Source organism: Tachypleus tridentatus, chromosome 2, assembly GCF_004210375.1.
Source record: "Tachypleus tridentatus isolate NWPU-2018 chromosome 2, ASM421037v1, whole genome shotgun sequence".
Classification (NCBI taxonomy): Eukaryota; Metazoa; Arthropoda; class Merostomata; order Xiphosura; family Limulidae; genus Tachypleus; species Tachypleus tridentatus.
In genome coordinates, this window is record NC_134826.1 from 14,563,666 (window position 1) to 14,584,762 (window position 21,097).

The following is a 21,097-nucleotide window of genomic DNA, read 5'->3' on the forward strand; positions in this document are numbered from 1 at the left end:
CTCGGACTACGAGTCGCACGCCTTATCGCGCTTGGTCATGTCGGACCCTCTACAGAGTCAAGTAGCTTGAATCACATTCTAGTTACTTACTAGTATATATGGGTTTTCTGTAAGATCGAGTTACGTATTCTCGTGACCATCACGTATAGTATGGAAGGTTGTTGACCGGTTTTGCAATCTTAAATCAATATATCCTTTAATTCTGGGTTCTAAAAATCATTTATGTTGATAAAAACTCTTAGAATTCAATAATTTTGGTATTGTATCTTTTACATTAAAGAAACTTCTAATCATAAATATCTGTTTCAAAATAAACTTTTGGATAAGTCCGAAATAACCTATTAAGTTTGTTTCTTTAATTCAAATTCAATTAGGATTTGAGTATAATGAGCAAATTTATAGATATAGTTGTTAAGAACTATTTGAATAAATACTATTTGTTCGCACAAATAGACTATAGTTAATAATCGTAAAGTGTTTATTTCTTTGCAATTTTATCGATTATCCAGAAAGACATATCCACAAGTTCACTTGCTATATTAAAACCGATAGGTAAAACTGAAAATGTCTTCAATGTGAAAGATAAAATGCAAAAATTGCTGAAATAGAATAATATTTTCTTCTTCTGTTTCTTTTGTTTAGATGTTGTATGTTCAAGAACTTTATGAGGTCTGGATTCTTGTCTGTAGTTATAAATATATCATTCACATATCTGAACCAAATCATCGGCCTCAGAACAGGTGTTTAGATAAACAAACAACAAGTTATTAAACTGTAACAACATTTGAAATAAAATTTACCACATACCAAAAACACAGTTAGTAAATACGTAACTTACCAAAAACACAGTTAGTAAATATGTCCCTGAACAGGACTTAAAAAATTTAGCACTCACCAAAAACACAGTTAGTAAATACGTCCTGGACAGGACTTAATAATAACGTTAATGAAAATTAATATATATATATATATATCAGTATTAATTATTTCAAATAATAGGATTAGGAAAAAATCAGGAGAAGAAAAAACAAACTAATTCCAAAATAACTTTTCCGTATTAACAATATAGAATAAATAATATCAATAATTCATCAGCTCTAGCGATCACTAAATATCTCGTGACTCAATTTATGAATCATATGGCAGGGTATTTATTCACTCCGTTAGATCACGAGAGTATATCTCATGTGATCACAAACTTACGTAATATTTTGACACATTAACAATAGCTGTATGTCGCCTCTAGGGAAGCTGATGTAGTTTCATAACACGTGTATATTTACTCAAGTAAGCATGATCAACTAAGAGGTGAGTTTGCGTTTCACATAGTCAGATACTTTGACGATTAATGGTGATATTTGTATTAACAAGCTCGTTAGACAAGAATACTGAATCTCTGCTGCTAAATATCTATCTATATATATGTGTGTTGTATGTTTTAAAGAGAGGGAGATAAAATGTTGGCTTGCGTGAACATTTTAGGTAGGTCATAAAAGTATGGGATAGTGTTGTAATGTAATGTTAGTTGCACAATCTAACTTATGTTTGGTGTTTATTGAGAATTAGGCTAATCTCTTTTTTCTCTCCTAACTTGATTATCAAGTTACACTTGATAATCTTTAGCAGCCATCTTCAACCAGATTATTATATCTTGATTACAAAGACATTATCTTTGTGCGTTGGCAAACCTGCTATGGTGTTGTCTTTCTTTAAAATTCTGAGAACAATTCCGTCCTCTTACGATGTCATTCTACTGCCTGATTGACATTCCATGGATTTCTAGGAGATGACTTTATTTTGATCTAGAATTATTATTCTTTTTTTTTCCCGTGTCATGAATGGATTTAAAAAAAACAAAAACACCTTGGACGAGCGGAGAGAATCCCAGTCTTTCTAGAAAAACAAACCAGAATCAAATCCTAGTCCTTGCACCTGTATACAATCTTTTTCAAGACTTCTCTGAACACGGCACTTAAAACATTGGATATAAATTAGTCACTATCTATTTAAAATAATCAATAAATACTGTATAATTAGACCCAGACAGGCGTATAGACAACAAGAGATATTGAACGCCACGGTCTTACTGAATTATTTAAGCAGGCACAAATATAAAATGTAATATATACTTGTGAAAAAATAAATAACCCGTCTATATGTGTTTCAATTTTAACCCATGCCGCTTATAGAAGAGCAACTTTGGGCTTCATCTAAACGAAGACCCAAATGTGGGTTTCTCAGATACAACATCAGAAAATTCTATGTATTACGCGTTACAAATTTCTACTCTCCCATGAAAATCCAAATGTTGCGCTTGGATTAATCCTTCAAATTTTCGTTATTTTACAAAAACATGATTTCTACTATATTGCAATACAGAAAAAAAAAGTGTAGAATTTATACTATGCTTTACATCTATACTACAAATTACATTAGCCCGTGTTAAATAAGCCACTAAACAGCACCTTTTAGAAACTAATATTATTGCTGTATTTAAAATTATATTCCAAATCTTTCGTATTTATTATGGACATATTTCATTTTATAGAAAAGTTCAAACATATTGAAGAATTAAAGAGACACGAAGTTCAAAAATGGCACAACATGTTATAATTCCAAGACGATACAAAAAAATAACAGTTTCTAGAAAGTGAAATAAATATATCTTTCTTATATTTGTCAATGTTTACTTGAAAACAGTCACTCTTCTATAACACTTTATGTTATGGTTTGTCACTGCTGGCTGGTTTCTCCGTGGTTAATAGTTCAAAGTTTGTTTATTTATTTGTAGTTAAGAACAAAGCTACGCAACCCTCGACCCTCAGATTACGAATTGAACACCTTAACACGCTTTGCCATGCCGGGCCTGAACCTCTCGCTCCATAGTCTGATAGGTAGTGCTGAGCAATTATCAGTTGTTTTATAATTCGGTTGATTATCAGTTAGATATTTGACACAATCCCTAATACGGTTATCAGTTGTTCTAATAAGATCTTTTAGTTTTTTAAAAGAAACGTGATAAAAAGACATAGGAACGATAAAAAAATATACAAATTACTCTACACCCATTAACTCGATAGATGGCGTCATACAAGAAGGACAATAATAATCTGAAAACCAAACCTAGTTTATTTATAAAGAAATATAATTTATTATTTTGCATTCTTCACTTTTCTTCAAAGCATTATACAACGAAACACTTTACGTGTGTATGAACGTCGTTGTATGTCTGTAAGTATATGCTTAAATGATCAATCATTCTATACTCCTGACTTTTTTTTTTCCTGATTACAACTGAATGCTCTGTTGCACTTGTGAAAGTGTTGTTTCTAACAAACAACAGTGCGTATCAAGCCGTTTGATATGCATTCTGGGAGATACGTTTTTCTTTCTGCGCGCGTTGCTTCAGGGTTCTCCAAGAGCTACATGTCCCAGAGTGCCTTGACATACAAGTACTCTCAGTTTCTACCCAATGAAATCAATTAACTCGACCTGCTCACGTTGCCGGGAGTTAAGAAAACAAAAACCAAAAGTAATACTATACGAAAGAAAACTTACTCATGTAGTGTATTTATTTCCCACAATTTATTTTTGGCGCATAGTTCAACATTGAGGACAAATATAATGTTTGTTTTCTTTTAATGTATCTCTGTAGATATGATACTAACGAGAATAGTAACATCCAGAGTTTTTCTCTGTTAGTGAACATACAAACTGTGCAGTTTTATGCAATTATCAAATAGAAGTGTAGATACTAAATAAATTCGAATTCGATGTTTATTTTTAATAACCAAAATCTAATTGAAATTTCAATTAATCGTTCAGCAATTTACTGGCAAGCTAGTTACTAAGCCACGCTCCGTTTTGCCCCCAGTGGCACAGCAGTATCTCTGCAGGTTTATAACGCTAGAAACCGAGATTCGAGAGTTGAGGTTGATCAAAGCACAGATAGCCCTCTTTGTGTGGCTATGTACTAAACTGCAAGAAAACTCCCCGTCTTTTTTTGGTTTGTTTTATTTTGAATTTCGTGCAAAGCCACACGAGGGCTATCTGCGCTAGCCGTCCATAATTTAGCAATGTAAGGCTAGAGGGAAGGCAACTAGTCATCACCACTCACCGTCACCTCTTGGGCTACTCTTTTACCAACGAATAATGGGATTGACCGACACTTTGTAAAGCCCCCACGGCTGAAAGAGCAAGCACGTTTGGTATGACGGAAATTCGAACCCGCGACCCTGGGATTACGAGTCGAGTGCCTTAACCACCTAGCCATGACGGGCCTGACGATTGTGGTTTAAATTATCGACTAAATTGAATGCATTGGAAAGATTAATTTCAAAAATAGTTGTAATATTTTGATGAAAAATAAAGAGAGCACAATATTTGAGTAAATACTTGCAAATACTTAAACCAGGGGTGCCCGCACCCCTAGGGGGTGCGAAGATGATTCCCAAGGGGTGCGAGGATGCCCATGAATAATTAAAGCAAATCTATATTTTTACATAAGAGTATGCTTTATATTTCTCCTAAGAAGAAAATTTTTGCTTCAGCAGTGTTCCGAGATAAAGTTAAACCTAAACCTAATTTCCTAATGAAGTGGTAAAGTTGCATCAGATTCCAATACAGGGTAAACAAACGGGTATGTCATTTGGATAGACGAGGAAGGGACGCGTACAGGACACGTGCGCAATACGGAGAGAGAGGGAGGTTATCATCTCGTCTCAGTCCACACCACCCATCCGTGCCATCAACACGTGAGTTATGGTCTCCCCTGTTTCAATGTTATTTTTTTTTTTCTGATGCATAACAGAAGGGTGGAAGATTGGTTATGTATTATTTCAGATTTTGCTTTCTACACATTTATTTAAATGAGCGATGGGTTGTTTACATAACATACATCATCACTGTAGCAGTGTAGCCGTTACAATATTTTCATAGAATGTATTGTCATGCCTACAAATCTACTGATTAAACCAGGTATTTCAGTCTCTCCATCACATATTTTAGACATAATTCATAAAAAAAAAAGAAAACACCTACACATGAATGTGTTTCTTTTTCCAGATTTGTCTGCAATATGTCGAAGAAACGAAAGTGGAATGACGAATATGTCAAGTTTGGTTTCACCTGTACTACAGAGAAGGATGGGACACAACGTCCACAGTGTATCCTGTGCAGCACACTCTTCTCCAATGCGAACTCCAAAGCATTTCAAGAACAAACATGGTGGCAGGGATGCAGGAAATGACATTGTGACATTAAGGGTCAAAAGAGCTAGGTTTGATCAGGTTGGCACATTGCCGACTTATGGATTTTCGCCAACAGAGAAACCTTTACTGCGTGCTTCTTATGAAGTTGCATACCAGATTGCTAAATCAAAGAAACCCCATACAATTGGTGAGGAACTGATCAAGCCATGTGCCCTTGAAATGGCAAAGATTGTTCTCGGCAAGGAAGCTGAGAAGAAACTCCAACAAGTGTCTTTGTCAAATGATGTAATCCATAACCGAATCATCGACATGAGTGTTGACATCCTGGAACAAGTTGTAGCTGACATCAAGGCTAGTCCAGTTAAGATTAGCCTACAAGTGGATGAATCAACAGATGTATCCAACTGTTGTCAGCTATTGGCAGTAGTTCGTTACGTGAAGGAGAAAAAAGTGGAAGAAAGTTTCCTTTTCTGTCAGTCCTTAAAGACAACTGCACAAGCTATAGATGTGCTTAACAAAATACAAGAATTTTTCTCAAGAAACGAACTTCACCTTGACAAAATTGGTTCAATATGTACAGATGGTGCAACAGCAATGCTGGGCAATCGTTCTGGGTTTGCTGCATTAATGAGGAAAGAAGTTCCTAATCTGAAAATCACTCACTGCTTTCTTCATCGTCACTCTCTTGCAGCAAAGACATTGCCCCCAGATCTCAAGAAAACTCTGAATATTTGTGTCAAGGTTGTAAACTTTATTCGCAGCCGAGCTTTGAATCATCGATTGTTTCAGTCACTTTGTGAGAAAATGGGTCAGGAACACACTGTTCTTTTGTACCACACTGAAGTGAGGTGGTTGTCACGTGGTCGTGTGCTGTTTCGTGTGTTTGAACTGAGAGGAGAAATTCATCAGTTTCTCCGTGAAAGGGTACAAGAACTGGCTATATATTTCAAAGAACCTAGTTTTGTTCAGATGCTTGCCTATTTGGCTGATGTGTTTTAGCTCTCAATGAACTCAATCTCTCTGCAAGGAAGGGGACTCAACATTGTGACTGCAAGCGAAATTGGCTGCATTCAAAGAAAAACTTGTCTTGTGGATAAAGCGTGTGAAGATGGGGAATTTGGCAAATTTCCTGCCTGGAAGAGACAGTCACAGAAAATTCTACCCTGCATCCAGACTTTGTTGCAAAAGTTGTTGAACATATGCAGATGCTGCGTACTTCATTTGAGGGTTACTTCTCGTGTGGAGAGCTGCAAACCTATGACAACTGGATCCTGAATCCTTTCATGCAGAATTTGGAAGATGTCAGCGGCATCAAGGAAGATCTCATCGACCTTAGACACAATCGTGAAATCCAAATGGAGTTCACCAATAGTCAGCTGGAACACTTCTGGGCTTCTCAGCTGGAAGCATACCCTGCATTAGCGAAGAAAGCTCTTGAAGTGCTGGTACCATTTGCAACTACTTACTTGTGTGAACAAGGATTTTCTTGTCTACTTCACATCCAAACAAAATGCAGAAATCGGCTGAATTCTGAACATGACATGCGAGTGGCACTTAGTACAAAGACGCCAAGATTTGATGCCATCATAGAGAAAAAACAGCAGCAACGAAGTCACTAAGTTTACTGTGCATTACAGGCTAAATAAAAACATCATTAACAAAATTGAAATTAATTTTTCATTACGTACCCTGAATTTTTGTCTTGAAAAAAGGTATGCTGTATGTATGAAGATTAAAAAAAATTTTGATTACATCAACTTTGTATTTTTAGCTTTTTTATATTTAAGTTTCCAGGGGGTGCGAGAAATTATTACTGATTTGAAAGGGGTGCAAACACTGAAAAAGGTTAAGAACCACTGACTTAAACAAAGAAATTTCAGACATCAAATTAGCATCCGTTACGGTTTCTCTTAGCGCCATCTACTGACAATTAAATTAATTGAACTCTAAGACAGATAACATTTGCTACTGGAGAAAACTAAAGTAATTCTGGGCAATCTGATGGCGCTGATTTCAAAAAATGTACTTAGAATCTATTATCCACCACTTTATTTTGAGTTCTTGTAGCATATAGTTAAAACCTTTATCAGCACTATATGAAATACCATGCAATCAACTCAGTACAATGGATTTGTGTTGTGAAATTAAGTTTACTTGAACAATTTAATGGGTAAAAGGTATACCTTTTGGATAACTTTAAAGAATGACTGCATTGTATTGGTGTAATATTCCAAATATATTGTTCTCGATAGAACTGTAGCGAATTGCACCAATGTTGCTTCACTTTCACGATCACCTGGTCCGCCTTGGAATCACAAAACCCTCACGTGTTCAGTTTGCTATAATATTCTAGAAATGTTTAAACTCAGCATAAAAGAGACGGAGTCAGACGTCTCTCTCTCAGTTGCTTCTCATTAACTCAGTTGGTCACTTCGCTTTGCTCCGCGCACAGTTAAACAAAGTTCGTTTTTTTTCTTAGCATCATGCCCACGATATAATCAAACTCTACAAAACTTTCTTTTTAAAATATTTTAAATTCTACTTTATAATCACAACTTGTTTTATATTTTTGGAAAATAATTTAAAATGCTGGCTACTACCATTTCAAGTAATATCCGACAGTACGAAAATAACCGAAACATTTTCTACTACATTTATGAAAAATATGGAACAGTTTTACGAGAGAAACACGTCCCACACACAAGGTAAATGTAGTTTACTCCCACATTTTTGGTTTAAAATTTATGACCAAGAGTTCCACATGTATGTTGTACAGTATCTACATCTGGCTTGACACAATAAATGAATAAGAATAAAACAAATATGTCATTTGCAGTTCCCAGAGATCTTCTAACTGACCATTATGTTTGCATGACTAATGTTCTTGATATTAAGACAAAATTAAACAAGACATTAAGTATTCAAATATTGCATCTGTAATAAAACCAGTATACTCCACGTGGATGATCTTCCTTTGCCACATACACTAGCGATTTGGGAAACAAAAGAATTATCCTGTGAAGAAGACAATGAATTGACTTCATCCTCTTCATTTAGTAATTTTATTTATGTAACACCTCAACATAGACTGTCTCATATAATCACACAAGAAGAGCTAATTGATCTGATTAGTGACCTCTATCAAAACAACATGGGGAACTTCTTGGTTCAAGTTTACAACCATGGAAATTAATAGCTCCAGAAATAAGAGTTTTAATTTACCAAAATTGTCATCAAGGTCTTGCTTTTCACTACAGCATGCAAGATACTTTGTGTTTTTGTACAAATGTTGAAGCACTGATGAAAGAATTAGGTATTGAACATCATCTTCAAGTGTGAAGACATCTTATCAACTCATCTAAAACTAGTCTGAAAGCTGTACTTTTGAATAATTGGAACAGTAAGCCATCAATTCCTGTTTCTCATGCTTTGAACAAACCTATCAAAACATGTAGGCTTTGCTTGCGATCATCAAATGTGATCACCATAAGTGGAACATATGAGGTGATCTAAAAGTTATTGCAGTCTTGCTAGGCTTACAAAGTGGGTGTACCAAACGTTGTTTTTGTGTCTCTGAGATAGCCGAAATTATTTTAAAAGAGGGAATGACAAGTAAAACAGAATATTAAGTATCAACTTTTAGAGAACCTTTAAAATGTGATTCTGCCCTCATTTCACACTAAACTTGGACTCACAAAAAATTATGTAAAAGGAACAAACAAAGATAGTAATGGTTTCAGATATCTTTCTCAGAAGTTTCCAAAATCAGTGAAGCAAAAATGAAAAAGGATATCTTTGTTGGGCCACAGATTCGAGAAGTTCTAATGGATGACGGTTTTGAAACATTACTAAATAAAAACAAAACAAAACAATTTCTGCCTACAAACTAAACTGGTTGTCAAAAATTTATTCGAAAATCACAGAAATGAAAACTGGAATGATTAATGACATCCTCTATAACTACAGAACAATTAGGTCCAGGATGTCACTAAAATTGTACTCCTTACCCTCCCACTAAGACTGATTTCCAAATGATCTCGGTGCCGTGAGCGATGAGCACGGTGACTGCTTTCACCGAAATATTTTTACAATTGAACAACGATATCAAAATCAATAGAATTCTGCGATGTTAGGAGATTACTACACTATGCTACACAAATTTTGTTCCTGGATAGTATGGGTTATTTCTTAATTGCTTATGTTGTATAAGTACAGAAAATGGCCATTATTCCCTTCAAACTTTGCTTTTGAGACCTGAATAATGAAATTTAGTAATTAACCTATTTTTTATGTAAAAACGGGCAAATTTGCACACTTTCATTTACATAAGTTCTAAATAAAACAACATATAAATCAGGATGTACATGCATTTATACTAAAGCTATAAAAATGTTTAGAAGTGAGTAGTTTTTCGAGACTTGCGACTGTAATGTAAATCACTTTCACATATCAGTTCCTAAATATAGTCTCCCATCATGTTTTCGTTATACGCTCCTTGGTAGCGGCGTTCAAAGTCCAGTATATCTTGGTAGAAGCACTCGCCTTGCTCCTCTGAGTATGTTCCCATGTTCTCCTTGAATTTATAAAGATAAGCGTCAAGGATATGGACTTTCAGGGGCATCCTGCAGCCCATTTTGCCGTAGTTCTTCACCAGAGCCTCAACCAGTTCCATATAATTTTCGGCCTTGTGATTGCCCAAAAGGCCCCGAACCACTGCGACCAAGCTACCCCAAGCTTTTCCTCTCTTCCAACTGAACTTCTTGGCAAATTCTGTGCACTCCAGGATCTTTTTTTATTTGTGGTCCAACGAAGACGCCAGCTTTGACTTTTTGCCTCAGACAGCTTAGGGAAGAAGTCTCGAAGGTACTGCAGACTCCTTATCAAACACTGTGACAAATTGTTTCATAAGACCCAATTTTATGTGCAATTGTGGGAACAACACCTTCTGGAAGTCCACTAGTGGCACACACTTAATATTGTGCCTCCCCACACAGAAGTCAGTTTTGTTGCCAGTACTTTCGGTTGTAGTGCGCTGCGGTGTCCCTGCTGTCTCAAAGGCAAAGATAACAGTGAAACTTGGTAAAGCTTCCTTGGAGACTCATCAAGAATGTCACCATTTTGAAGTCTTCGATAACCTCCCAGCCATACTCATCATACTTCTAGACTTCTAGCAAGGTCTTGACGCTGTTGTATTCCTCTTTGAGGTGCACCGAATGAACCAGAAAGAGACGGATACTTATTCTAGAAAATTCTTGTAACTTCTAGAACATTTTAGAAAGTTCTTGAAAATTCTTGTAAGTTCGAAAAAATTCTCTATTAGCTACTCAGCACTGAATCTACCTGAAATGTTTTGGAAAATGGGTAAATTTGAAAATTTTATTACCCAGGTCACAAAAGAAAAGTTTGAAGAGTAGAATAGGTCTTTTCCATTTACTTTAGGCATAAGCAACTGGGAAATAACACGTTCTACCCAGGAACAAAAAAAAGTAAAAATTTTGTTACATGATGCTATTGGTTAATACGGCGTGAAACTGAAAACATACACAAAAGATGTAACAAGTCCAGTAGATATTTGTAACAAACAATAATAACACGATGAACGTTCTGAACATCACTTGAACATCATCAGTATATGGCCTTATTATACTCACTGATGAAATGTTCCTGCTTTTTATTAAAAATGTTATTTTCACGATACATAAGAATATTTTGAATATATCTGTCATAATTCGAGAACTAGAGGAAATCAATAGTTTTCAACACGATTTTTAAAATCATCACCGTCAAATTACTGAAAAACAGTTGAAGTTTTCTACAGGGTGTTCTGAAAGTCACTGTGCAGTTTTATAATCATATTTTATTCAGTCTATTTCAAGCCAGCAACTGATAGCGGTGTTTAGAAACAAATTAAGAAGGATCCAAGCCTGTATTGATCCAACGGGGGTCACTTTCAACATTGTTTATAATTGTCATTCATATTTACCTCCTGTATTCTACATTGAAACATGTCTGTTAATAAATGTATAAGTGCACAGTGACTTTCCGAACGCTCTGTAGTTACAGAGAAAACAAATGTTGCCCAGTATAACCAATATAGTGCATTGAAGAAATGACAACATAAAAAACACTAATGTATTTTTAATTGTATAAAACGCAAGCAAACATACAAAGAGATAACATGTAATAATAACATACGTAGTTTGTACAACATAAAAATATAATCAAATTTTTATTACATACATACCTAATTGTATAAAATCACATCATTCAGAAATTGCCAAAAATGTTAAGTATTTAGCCAAAACATCAGATTCATGTGTTAATATAGTCATACCAGCTGTGTGAAATTTGTTCTCATGAATAATCCATGAAGCGTTTTGCGACTATTTTAGGATAATGGAGGTTGTTAAGCCATTGTAGGCTTTGCTTAAGCACTCCGCGTGTTCTTCCATTATACCAAATTACCGGTGGAAAAGAAATCTGTAAACTGTTAATGGGAAATTATTTTATTTTAAGAAAATATCCAAGGACGATTGGTATTTAAAAAGGTGAAAGTGCCTGGAGTTATATTTAGAAATACGTTTATAATACATAGTTCAATCGCTTCATTTCGCACAGTAGTTCATTTTTTTGGAAAATATGGAATTTTAAAATTAAATCTTTAGTTTACACTCGATCCTTTTATTTGTTTCTAATTAAGCACAAAGCTACACAATGGACTGTCTTTGCTATGCCCACCACGGGTATCGAAACTTTTAGCGTTTTGTTCCTCACGCATGCCAATATGCCGTTTGATAGTTACACTCTAGGCCAAAAGTAGATAATAGTCGGAGCTGATCAAAACCTAATAATAATAATAACTTAGGGTTTAGTATTTTGGAAGTTTTGTTAGAAACACTAACGACTATTTTATGCGTAATAACTAATAGTACTAACAAATATGTAACGGACGTAGTCACTTTCCAAACAACAAACAATTATAGTAGCTTTTAGCAAGAACTGGTACAGATGGTGAGATGTATAATTTCCATGTATTAACAATCCAAATAATTTAAACTTATGTCTAGTTCAGTTCTTGGTTGTTTTTTGTTTGTTTTTATATGTAACCTTACCTAATCTGAATTTCAGTAGATTTCAATAAAATAAATTTTGAAGATGGTTTGAATTGGAGACAAGATAAATTTATTTCAAGTTAAACATACTGAAAAATGTGTAATTTTTCAACAAGATCTGGATATGTGACGATGATAAGACTTAGCCAGATTGTATTTTTGTTGCCATCTCAAACATGTAACAATTTTTTCTCCATTACTAATTTAAATCGTCTTCAAACTTCATTGTTTCATACGTCTTTAACAAATTAAATTTCTTTAGAACAATCTCCATCGTGTTTGTATTATTGGCATCAAGTGAATGTGTTTGCCGAAAAGTAAATTTTCACTTTGTCCAGTTGATAGACGTATAGTATTAGCGTCCAGGACGTTGGTTTTTCCTACTTAGAAAGGTCGATAATACTTATAATGACATTAGAGTTGATTTAAGAATCTCGTTGCTCTGTTAGACCCACTGTTTGCAACGTAGGCTGTCTTTAGCTAGGAACTCTCCTAATTATTACATTAGTTTTCAACTGTTTTACTCATTGGTTAGTTAAAAAATTGCTTTGGTGTTTCTGATAATGTTAAAAATTTTAGGTTTGATGAAGTTGTTTATTTTGACAGTTTAGATGCTAGATCTATGTTCACTATGAGACTATGAATCTTTACATTAACCTTATTTTCAAAAACAGGGTTACTGGTCTAAGTAGAAATTATTTCGGACAATTGCTAGAATTTTTTTCACAAAACTCTGTTTTTCGGTTCATTGGTGTATTTAATGAACAGAATAATGAAGTCAGCACGGGGTCTAGCTTAACACCTGTAGTGTCTAATGTTTTCATGTGCTTTCATGAGAATAACTGGCTGATGGATTGCTCTATTGAGGTCAAAACACTTATTTACCATCGCTATGTTGATGACATACTTTTAATACACAAAACATGAAGTTCAATTATTTAAATTTATAAATTATTTGAACTTTAAACATGTTAACATCAAGTTTACCTGTGAACCCCTACATTGCTCTGCCCTACCATTTCTTAACACAGGTGTTCAACAAACAAGAATATATGTTGTTATCAGAAACTCACCTAAACCTTACCATACTTTAACAGATTTGCTCCATTTCACTTCAAAGAAAACTTTAAGCCTCGTGCAGATCGTATCACTAGTTCGCTGGAACTTTTACAGTTACAGTCACTCGATCAATACTTAAATCTGTTTTAAAACTTAACTCCTTCCAGAATTACTTTATTGATTCTATCGTCAATAAATCCTTTCAACAACACATATACCAAAGCCACTGAACTATGACGTCTAGAAACTACAGATAATGATTTTTCTATGATATACAGGCTCACACTCACGAAATTTCAAGACGAAACTAAACATCATAATCAATAGAGTCTATCTATAATATCATCTACAATACTTGTTCAGATCTTTATTGAGAATTCAGATATTTTTTCAAGTTTAAATATTCAGTTTTTTCAACTATCATGCTCTATTTATGAATTCTGCTGACAAACGTGTGAGGGCACTTACGTCCAATAAAAAATGTCCATACAGTATCAAGTAAATAAGTTCATGGTATTATTTTCAATTTGTCTGACTGTTTATTTACCTGTATACTATTTTAAGCGTCTCGTTTCCGGTACAATGTAGCCGATGGCGAGAGTGTATGTGGAAAGTTAACTCCTGGAGCTTGATTGAAAAAGATATGTTATACTAATCAGTTTATAAAAATAGGTATGAAAAAGTCTCTTCGTTTGGTCTTTGAAGAATAAAAGTTCACCTTTCGAAAGCGTTCGGGTTTTCATTTAATTTCTATCAAGTAAATATGATGTGGTCTCAATTACTATAGGTGAAGGAGATGTTTCCAATATTTGAAGTGAAACCAAGGTTAAACAATTAGGAAACAGCTACTGCACTTTTATTTACAATTCAGGTAGTTGAAATTTATTTAAATTTTCACACCCAAATGTGTAATTAAAAGGTACTAATCTTAGACCTAACGTAATAACGTTAACCAATAATCAATTACATTGATAATTGTTCACAACGATAACAAATTACGAGACGGAAACAAAATCATTTAATACTTCGTCAACAAACATTTTTTAACTTAAAACATACGTCGTGGTTTTACGTCGGTGTAAATATAAATAACTAATATGAGTTATATTAATACAAGATCTAAGTTTAACTTTGCTTTCTTCTCTTATTTCATGATTAAGTAATGCATTCGTGGTCACTGGCCATCATTAATAACTCGGTATATACAAACAAAGCACTAAAAAAGTAAAACTGAAAAGAAAATATTTCATTTGAGGGCCTTCGTTGAAAAAGAAAATAAACCAGACACCAATATGCTTTCAAGCAGCTGGTCCGCTGTATAATATCGAATAATGAATTAGGCTTCATGTCACAACATTATTCACACACCCGTATCAATTAAGGTTATTGTATGGTGAGTAATAAAATTGCTGAAAATTCTCTTAACTATTACAAAGCACTTAAAATATTTTGTTCACTGTTGTGCCTAAAGCTACATAATGGATTATGTATGTGCTACTTACCGACTGTGAGTATCGAAAGTAGATCGTTGGCGTTACTGGACGCTGTAGAATTTGGTTACGTTGCGCATGGTGGAAGTTATTGTTACTTTTCACTTTAATTTTATAGAAGTGTCTGTGAAAATTTTGTGAAGAAAAATGGCGTCATCAAATTGTATGAAGCGACAATATGAAGATGAAAACAGAAATTTTAAGCCAAAGTGAAGGAAGATTTTGCATTCACCATTAAAAGAGGTAAACTTTTATATTTTATCTGCAATGTGTTACTCAGTCATTACAAAGCCAGTAAGTTAAAACGCCACTATGAAACAAATCGCAAAAAAATTTTCGTCTAATTATCTATCTAAATCATAATTACGGAAAAATTAAGTTAACTGTGTTAAAATCGTCACTAAGTAGTCAGCGGACACTGTTGCCAACGTTCTGTAAGGAAGTTGATACAATGACTAAAGCTAGTTTTGTTATATCATGGAATATTGCTCATGCTAAACATCCATATTCTGATGGTGAATTTAGGAAGGAAAAATCTGAAGTTGTTGCAGTGTTAGATTCAAATAACCCCAAACTTCAGCGACTAATAGCACAATCACCAGCTTCACGCCTCACTACAGAGAGACATATCTCTCAGACCAGTGCTGATGTTGCAGGCAAAAAACTTAAAGGATTTCCTTGCATTCAGCTTAGCCCTTGACGATCTACAGACATCCAAGACAACTCACAACTGGCGGTATTTGTTTGTTATGTTTCCTCTGATGTAACTGTGAAAGAAGAGATGTTAGACTTAGTGGCACTAAAAGAAACAACTCGTGGTGTTGACATTAAAAATATGCTTGACAGAGCCTTAACAAATGCTGATATTTCACTGGATAAACTCGTCAGTGTTGCAACAGATGAAGCACCTGCAATGATGGGGAAAATGTAGGATTAATTTCACTTATGAAAAGTGATCCCAGCTTTCCAGAATTTCTCCATTTTCATTATACACCTGGCAGCCAGATACTTAAAGTATGAAGATGTTATGAAATTTGTTCTTGAAATTGTCAATTTCATACGCTTAAATGGGAAGACCCACCACAGTTCAAAAATTCTATTGAAGAACTGGAGCTTGAAGACAAACCCAGTGATGTCTCTTTCTATTGCATTGTGAGATGGCTGTCAACCAGGAATGTCTTAAATAGGCTTGTGAGTCTGTTGAGCCTGTTATTACTTTTCTTGAAGAAAAGAACAGATTCTATCCTCAACTGGAAAATAATGAATGGAAGCAAGATCTTATGTTTCTTACTGATATAATTAATCACATACAAACTCTCACCTTGGAACTCTAGGGGAAGGATAATATTGTTTCTGATCTTATTCAGACAATTTACAGCTTTCAGAATAAAATAAGACTTTTTCAAAGAGATATATTGTTAAGAAACTTCAGTTACTTTCCCAATCTCAAAAGGAGAGTAAATACATTCCCTGATATTGAAATAAAAGGCCACAAATTGGAAGAATACAAAGATAAATTGCAGGAACTGCTTCATAATTTCCGAGAGAGGTTTGAAGACTTGCAGAACCTGCAGCTCTGCTTCGCCTTTCTTGTAAATCCATTTGTGGTTCATGTGATCAATGATGGTTGTCCACTTTTCGAATATCTGATTACACAATCAATGGAAACTGAACTAACACAACTACAGGAGAACCTGGCTCTAAAGGTGATCAATAAATGCCATTCTACAATTGAGTTCTGGAAGCAAGTTCCAGAAAAAAATATTCTGAACTGAAGAAAACCAGTATGCAAATCATCTCAATTTTCAGCACAACATACTGCTGCGAATCACTGTACTCTGTAAAGAAGTTGGTGAAGTCGAAGGATCGTGTAATGCTAGCAAATCAACATCAGACGGAGCTAATTCGTACACCCTTGATAACATATCAGCCGGAATTTCAACGCCTCATAACCAAGAAGAAAACTCACGAGGCCTCTACAAGCAGTAAATAGCCTGATAATTGTATAAATGTCTGTTTGTGTCAGAAAAATATTATGACAAGACTAAAATTTTGTAAGGTGGTACCTGATTAAAATATCTCTGATTTTATTGTTTTACATATTTTCATCCATATTTCGACTAGATATTTACTAAGACAAATAAATATCATTAAAAATATCTGTATTTAACCCTTTTATTTTTGGCACTCTCATGTAATGTTAATAATATGCAAATTTGCCTATTTTTCTTAAATGTTTCCGTAGTTCATTACCGTATCAAATACGCTCAATACAGTTAACGCAACAATCAGCCAGGATTTTGAAAACATTTGGTATATATATGTGTATTTTGTGGTTATTGAAACTAATACAAATTAACAGTTTAAAAACTACATACACGAATAAATATTATTACGTATATGTATTTATTATTTACATACAATTTATGTAACAAGATATGTGTGTTATATTTGTTTATGTCTTGCGGCTCTCAAACATCTATTGTATGTGGCTCTGACGTTAAGCGATTTGGCCATCCCTGAGCTATATGTAGTATAAAACATGATTGCAGTTATACAACTGCAAAGTTACACAATAGACTATTTGTGTTCTATCCATTGCCTGGAATAAACACCCAGATTTTAGGAATAAGTTTATACGTAGGACTGGTCTTCACGTAAACAGCATGAATATATTTATATATTTCATTCGGAAACAAAAATGAATTAAATAATTTTGTAGAGTCATGAACTTTCATCTAGTGGTGGTAGGTTGGAATCAAAGATTAGACTACTGAAGTGTCTTATTGTCTGTAAAAAATAATTGATAAAATTCGTTATAAATTTCAGTATAACTTTTAAGTCTACTAACCAAGACGTAAATTACAAATTTCGAAACTGTTAAGGAAAGGCTGTTGTGACAGACAGATCTGTGTAGTTTGTTAGAAAGTGTTTAATTGAGAAAGTAAATGTTGACGGTGGTATAACATATTATCAGTGTACTAAAAATGGAAAGTGAAATACACTGCTTACCTTTAAGTTCAAATGCTAAATGACAGCAACTGTTATGTGTGTTAGTATTATTATTAAACATCAAAAGTGTGCATGTTTTTCCTTCAGATTCCTCAATTTTGTCATTATCATATGATAATTATATTTTTCAGAAAATGAAATTGTAGTTTAGTTTTAAAAACCATATTTGACTTGTTAATTGGAGTTTTTATATATCATTATATATGTAAAGTTCTTATTTTTGAGAACAGCCACATTTCTGATAATTTTATAAACTTAATAACACTGGGAAAAATAATATTCAACCTTTAATTAATTATAATATTTGTATTTGTTCTTTACTTCTATGAAATAAATGTGAAAGGTGCTTTTAATCAAGAAACTAATGAATGTGTTATCTCAATACACTAGAAACTTTATCCATAAACAAGTAATTTATAAACGTACACCATGTTTGACTCTCTAGCAAAAAAACTGTATTTATAACTATGAAGAAACTTACACTTGAAAATCATATTGATTCACACAAATTATCCTGGATTAATAGTGTCATACAGGCATTTTTCAAGATATGTTAAAGAAGTTTTTCATATTTATAGTAATATAGCCTAGCAATATGTAAAGATCAGTTGAAACATACCCAAGTCCAACTTTTGTTTTTGTGATATGCCATTTACAAACAATTAATAATGTATTAAATAAGCACAGTATCGTGCAAATTTGTTAGGACAAGAAAATATTTTGCCATTCCATTTTTATGGGGCTAATTCTTCTATGCCATTATAGAATGTACATTCCAACACTATGGTAATGCTTCACTGATCCCTGTTGACAATTAAATGCACTAGCATTACAACACTTATTCTTTAAAATTCCCATATACTTGTACCAAAGGCATGTCCTAAGGGTTTTGCTTGACTGAACACACTGATCAAATTTAGGGTTTGAAATACCTGTCACAGTACCTCATTCAGTGTCTTAACTGTGTAGAAAGAAGTTACCGTGTGGTACTGATACATGCCAGAAGAAATCAATTTAATAGCACTCTACAAATAAACCTTGATATAGGGTTTAACACTAGATATTAAGTTTTGTTATCATGCCATGGCCCAAATGGGAAGAGAATTTACAGTAAAGCAGAGAGTTAGCCTGAAAGCTTTATGTGTGATGCTGTTTGAACTGTTCAACAAATTGGTGCAGACTTGAAATGCTCCCCAAATGCTGTAAAGTATACCCTAGACTGTAAGACTGAGACAGGTAAATTTGAAAATAAGAAAGAAAGAGACAGAACACCTAAACTCAATGATACTGATGTTAAGTATCTTTGTTTATGTAGCCCTCAGGATAGAAGGAAGACACAGAAAAGTTCAAAGCATAGGTTGTACGTCCAGTGGAAGAAAGGTGAAAGATACTTATCTCAATGTGTAGCACCTACCATGAAGCAGGAGAGGCAGTGTGACGGTTTAGGGTGTTTTCTGCTGAGATGACAGATGCAGAAATTATTTAGCTATGAACACTTTGTCCCAACACTTCTATATATCAGAGGTTAGTAGTAGACTGTAATAGCATTAGTAAAATAAATAAATGAGAAACAAACCACATTTTCTCAATAAATTGTATTATTTCACATTCTGTATTAAGTACACTTGCATTTGATGCAGATGTTCAAATATTTCAAACTGAGAACAATAACTGTGCACTGCAATAAATAAGAGCCATTGCTTCCTTTCTGAAGCTAATTTCTTCAAAACTTAATAACATTCATGTAAACAGTCACACCTATCTATTGAAGTAATAATTAATACTATGAGCAGAGGGTTTAACAGCTACAATATAATATCTATTTTGGAAAACAATATCATTCAAACCTCATTTCCTATGAATCAGGACTACACAGTGAATATCTTTTCAAATTGTAGGATATTTACTTTCCCAAAATTTCACTAATTAAAATGGTAAATGAACAGCAACAACAAAAAAGTTACACATACAATAATACTCTTGATAAATAATTTTTTCTTTTGTAATAAGAGTTAAAGATTACATATCTGTAGGACATACAAGCTCACAATTACAGATACATATAGATGAACTGGAATTCTACTACACTAAACACACAAACTGGAGTGCATATTTGTATTATGGCCAACACACATCTTCAAAGAACTACAAATCATGATTTAACAAAAATTCTGGAGTGCACAAATATACAGAAAAGGCTGAAGTCTATCAAGATAAAGGTTACACAAGAACATTTTCCAATTGGAACTCTGATAAAAATATTAATTCATTGGAATGCCATTTTACCAGATGTTAACAACAGAAATCCTGCAGTTTAATAGATGTTCTGTTTTATTGTACAATTTGGCACGAGGATGAATTTTGTAAGACAAGCTTTTACCATTAAAGAATTGTTTTTCAAATTTGAATTTATGTATTAAAGTTTTCATACTCTTTATATTTTCTGCAACACTTGATATGTCTTAAAACAAAAGTACAATTGATATTTATTGATAAATGATGATTTGAAAATTATGATAAAGTATCTGTGGGAAGGAGACTATTAGAAAACTAAGGATTCCAACTTTTACAGTTTAAACATAAATGCACAAATAAGAAATTTTATAATGAAGGCATACTGCAATATGCTTCAAACACAAAGCTTGTGTTAGTTATAATTTATGTACTATAAATGTACATGGTCACATTTCTGAATAGTTAATACAGTAGGATCAATTTAGATCTTGGACTGACTAGAAAAGTTGTATTCCACCAAAACTGGAATATTATTCAAAACACAACACTTATTTTTAATTACTGCATTTTCATAGTTGACACGAGATACAATAACAAAACTTGAATTACAAAAGACATGTTTTACCAAAATTATTTTTAACTGGAAGTTGCTTTGATGATCAAATCTGTTCTTTTTCTGACAAGATATGTTCTGCAAAAGCTATTATAATATAAGATGCTACATAATTTTATTTTTTTTTGCTTATGGACAATCTTTGATCAATCATAAAATATGCAATAAATAATTCTTTATTATATTTTGAGGTGTCACTATATCAATATTTGTTGAACACACCATTACAAGTGAACATTAATCACTTTAATCAGGGTAAAAACATACAGACTTGAGTGTATTGATTCAAGGCATCTTATAAACTTTTATTCAACTAAAGACTGAATATAATAAAAGCATGATATTGGTAACTTCAGAAACTTATTA

General features: G+C 33.6%; 2 protein-coding genes across 2 annotated transcripts; both read left to right on the forward strand.

The window, feature by feature from the left end:
• Positions 1 to 2,176: 2,176 nt before the first annotated feature.
• On the forward strand, positions 2,177 to 6,209 carry LOC143243952 (protein FAM200C-like). Its single transcript, XM_076487816.1, has 3 exons — positions 2,177 to 2,228; positions 5,065 to 5,606; positions 5,688 to 6,209. Exons 1-3 carry the CDS (start codon positions 2,177 to 2,179, stop codon positions 6,207 to 6,209), a joined length of 1,116 nt encoding a protein of 371 aa, XP_076343931.1.
• A 200-nt stretch (positions 6,210 to 6,409) lies between these two features.
• LOC143243958 (protein FAM200C-like) lies at positions 6,410 to 15,571 on the forward strand. Its single transcript, XM_076487830.1, has 2 exons — positions 6,410 to 6,678; positions 15,397 to 15,571. The coding sequence occupies exons 1-2, from the start codon at positions 6,410 to 6,412 to the stop codon at positions 15,569 to 15,571; spliced, it is 444 nt and encodes a 147-aa protein (XP_076343945.1).
• Positions 15,572 to 21,097: the final 5,526 nt, after the last annotated feature.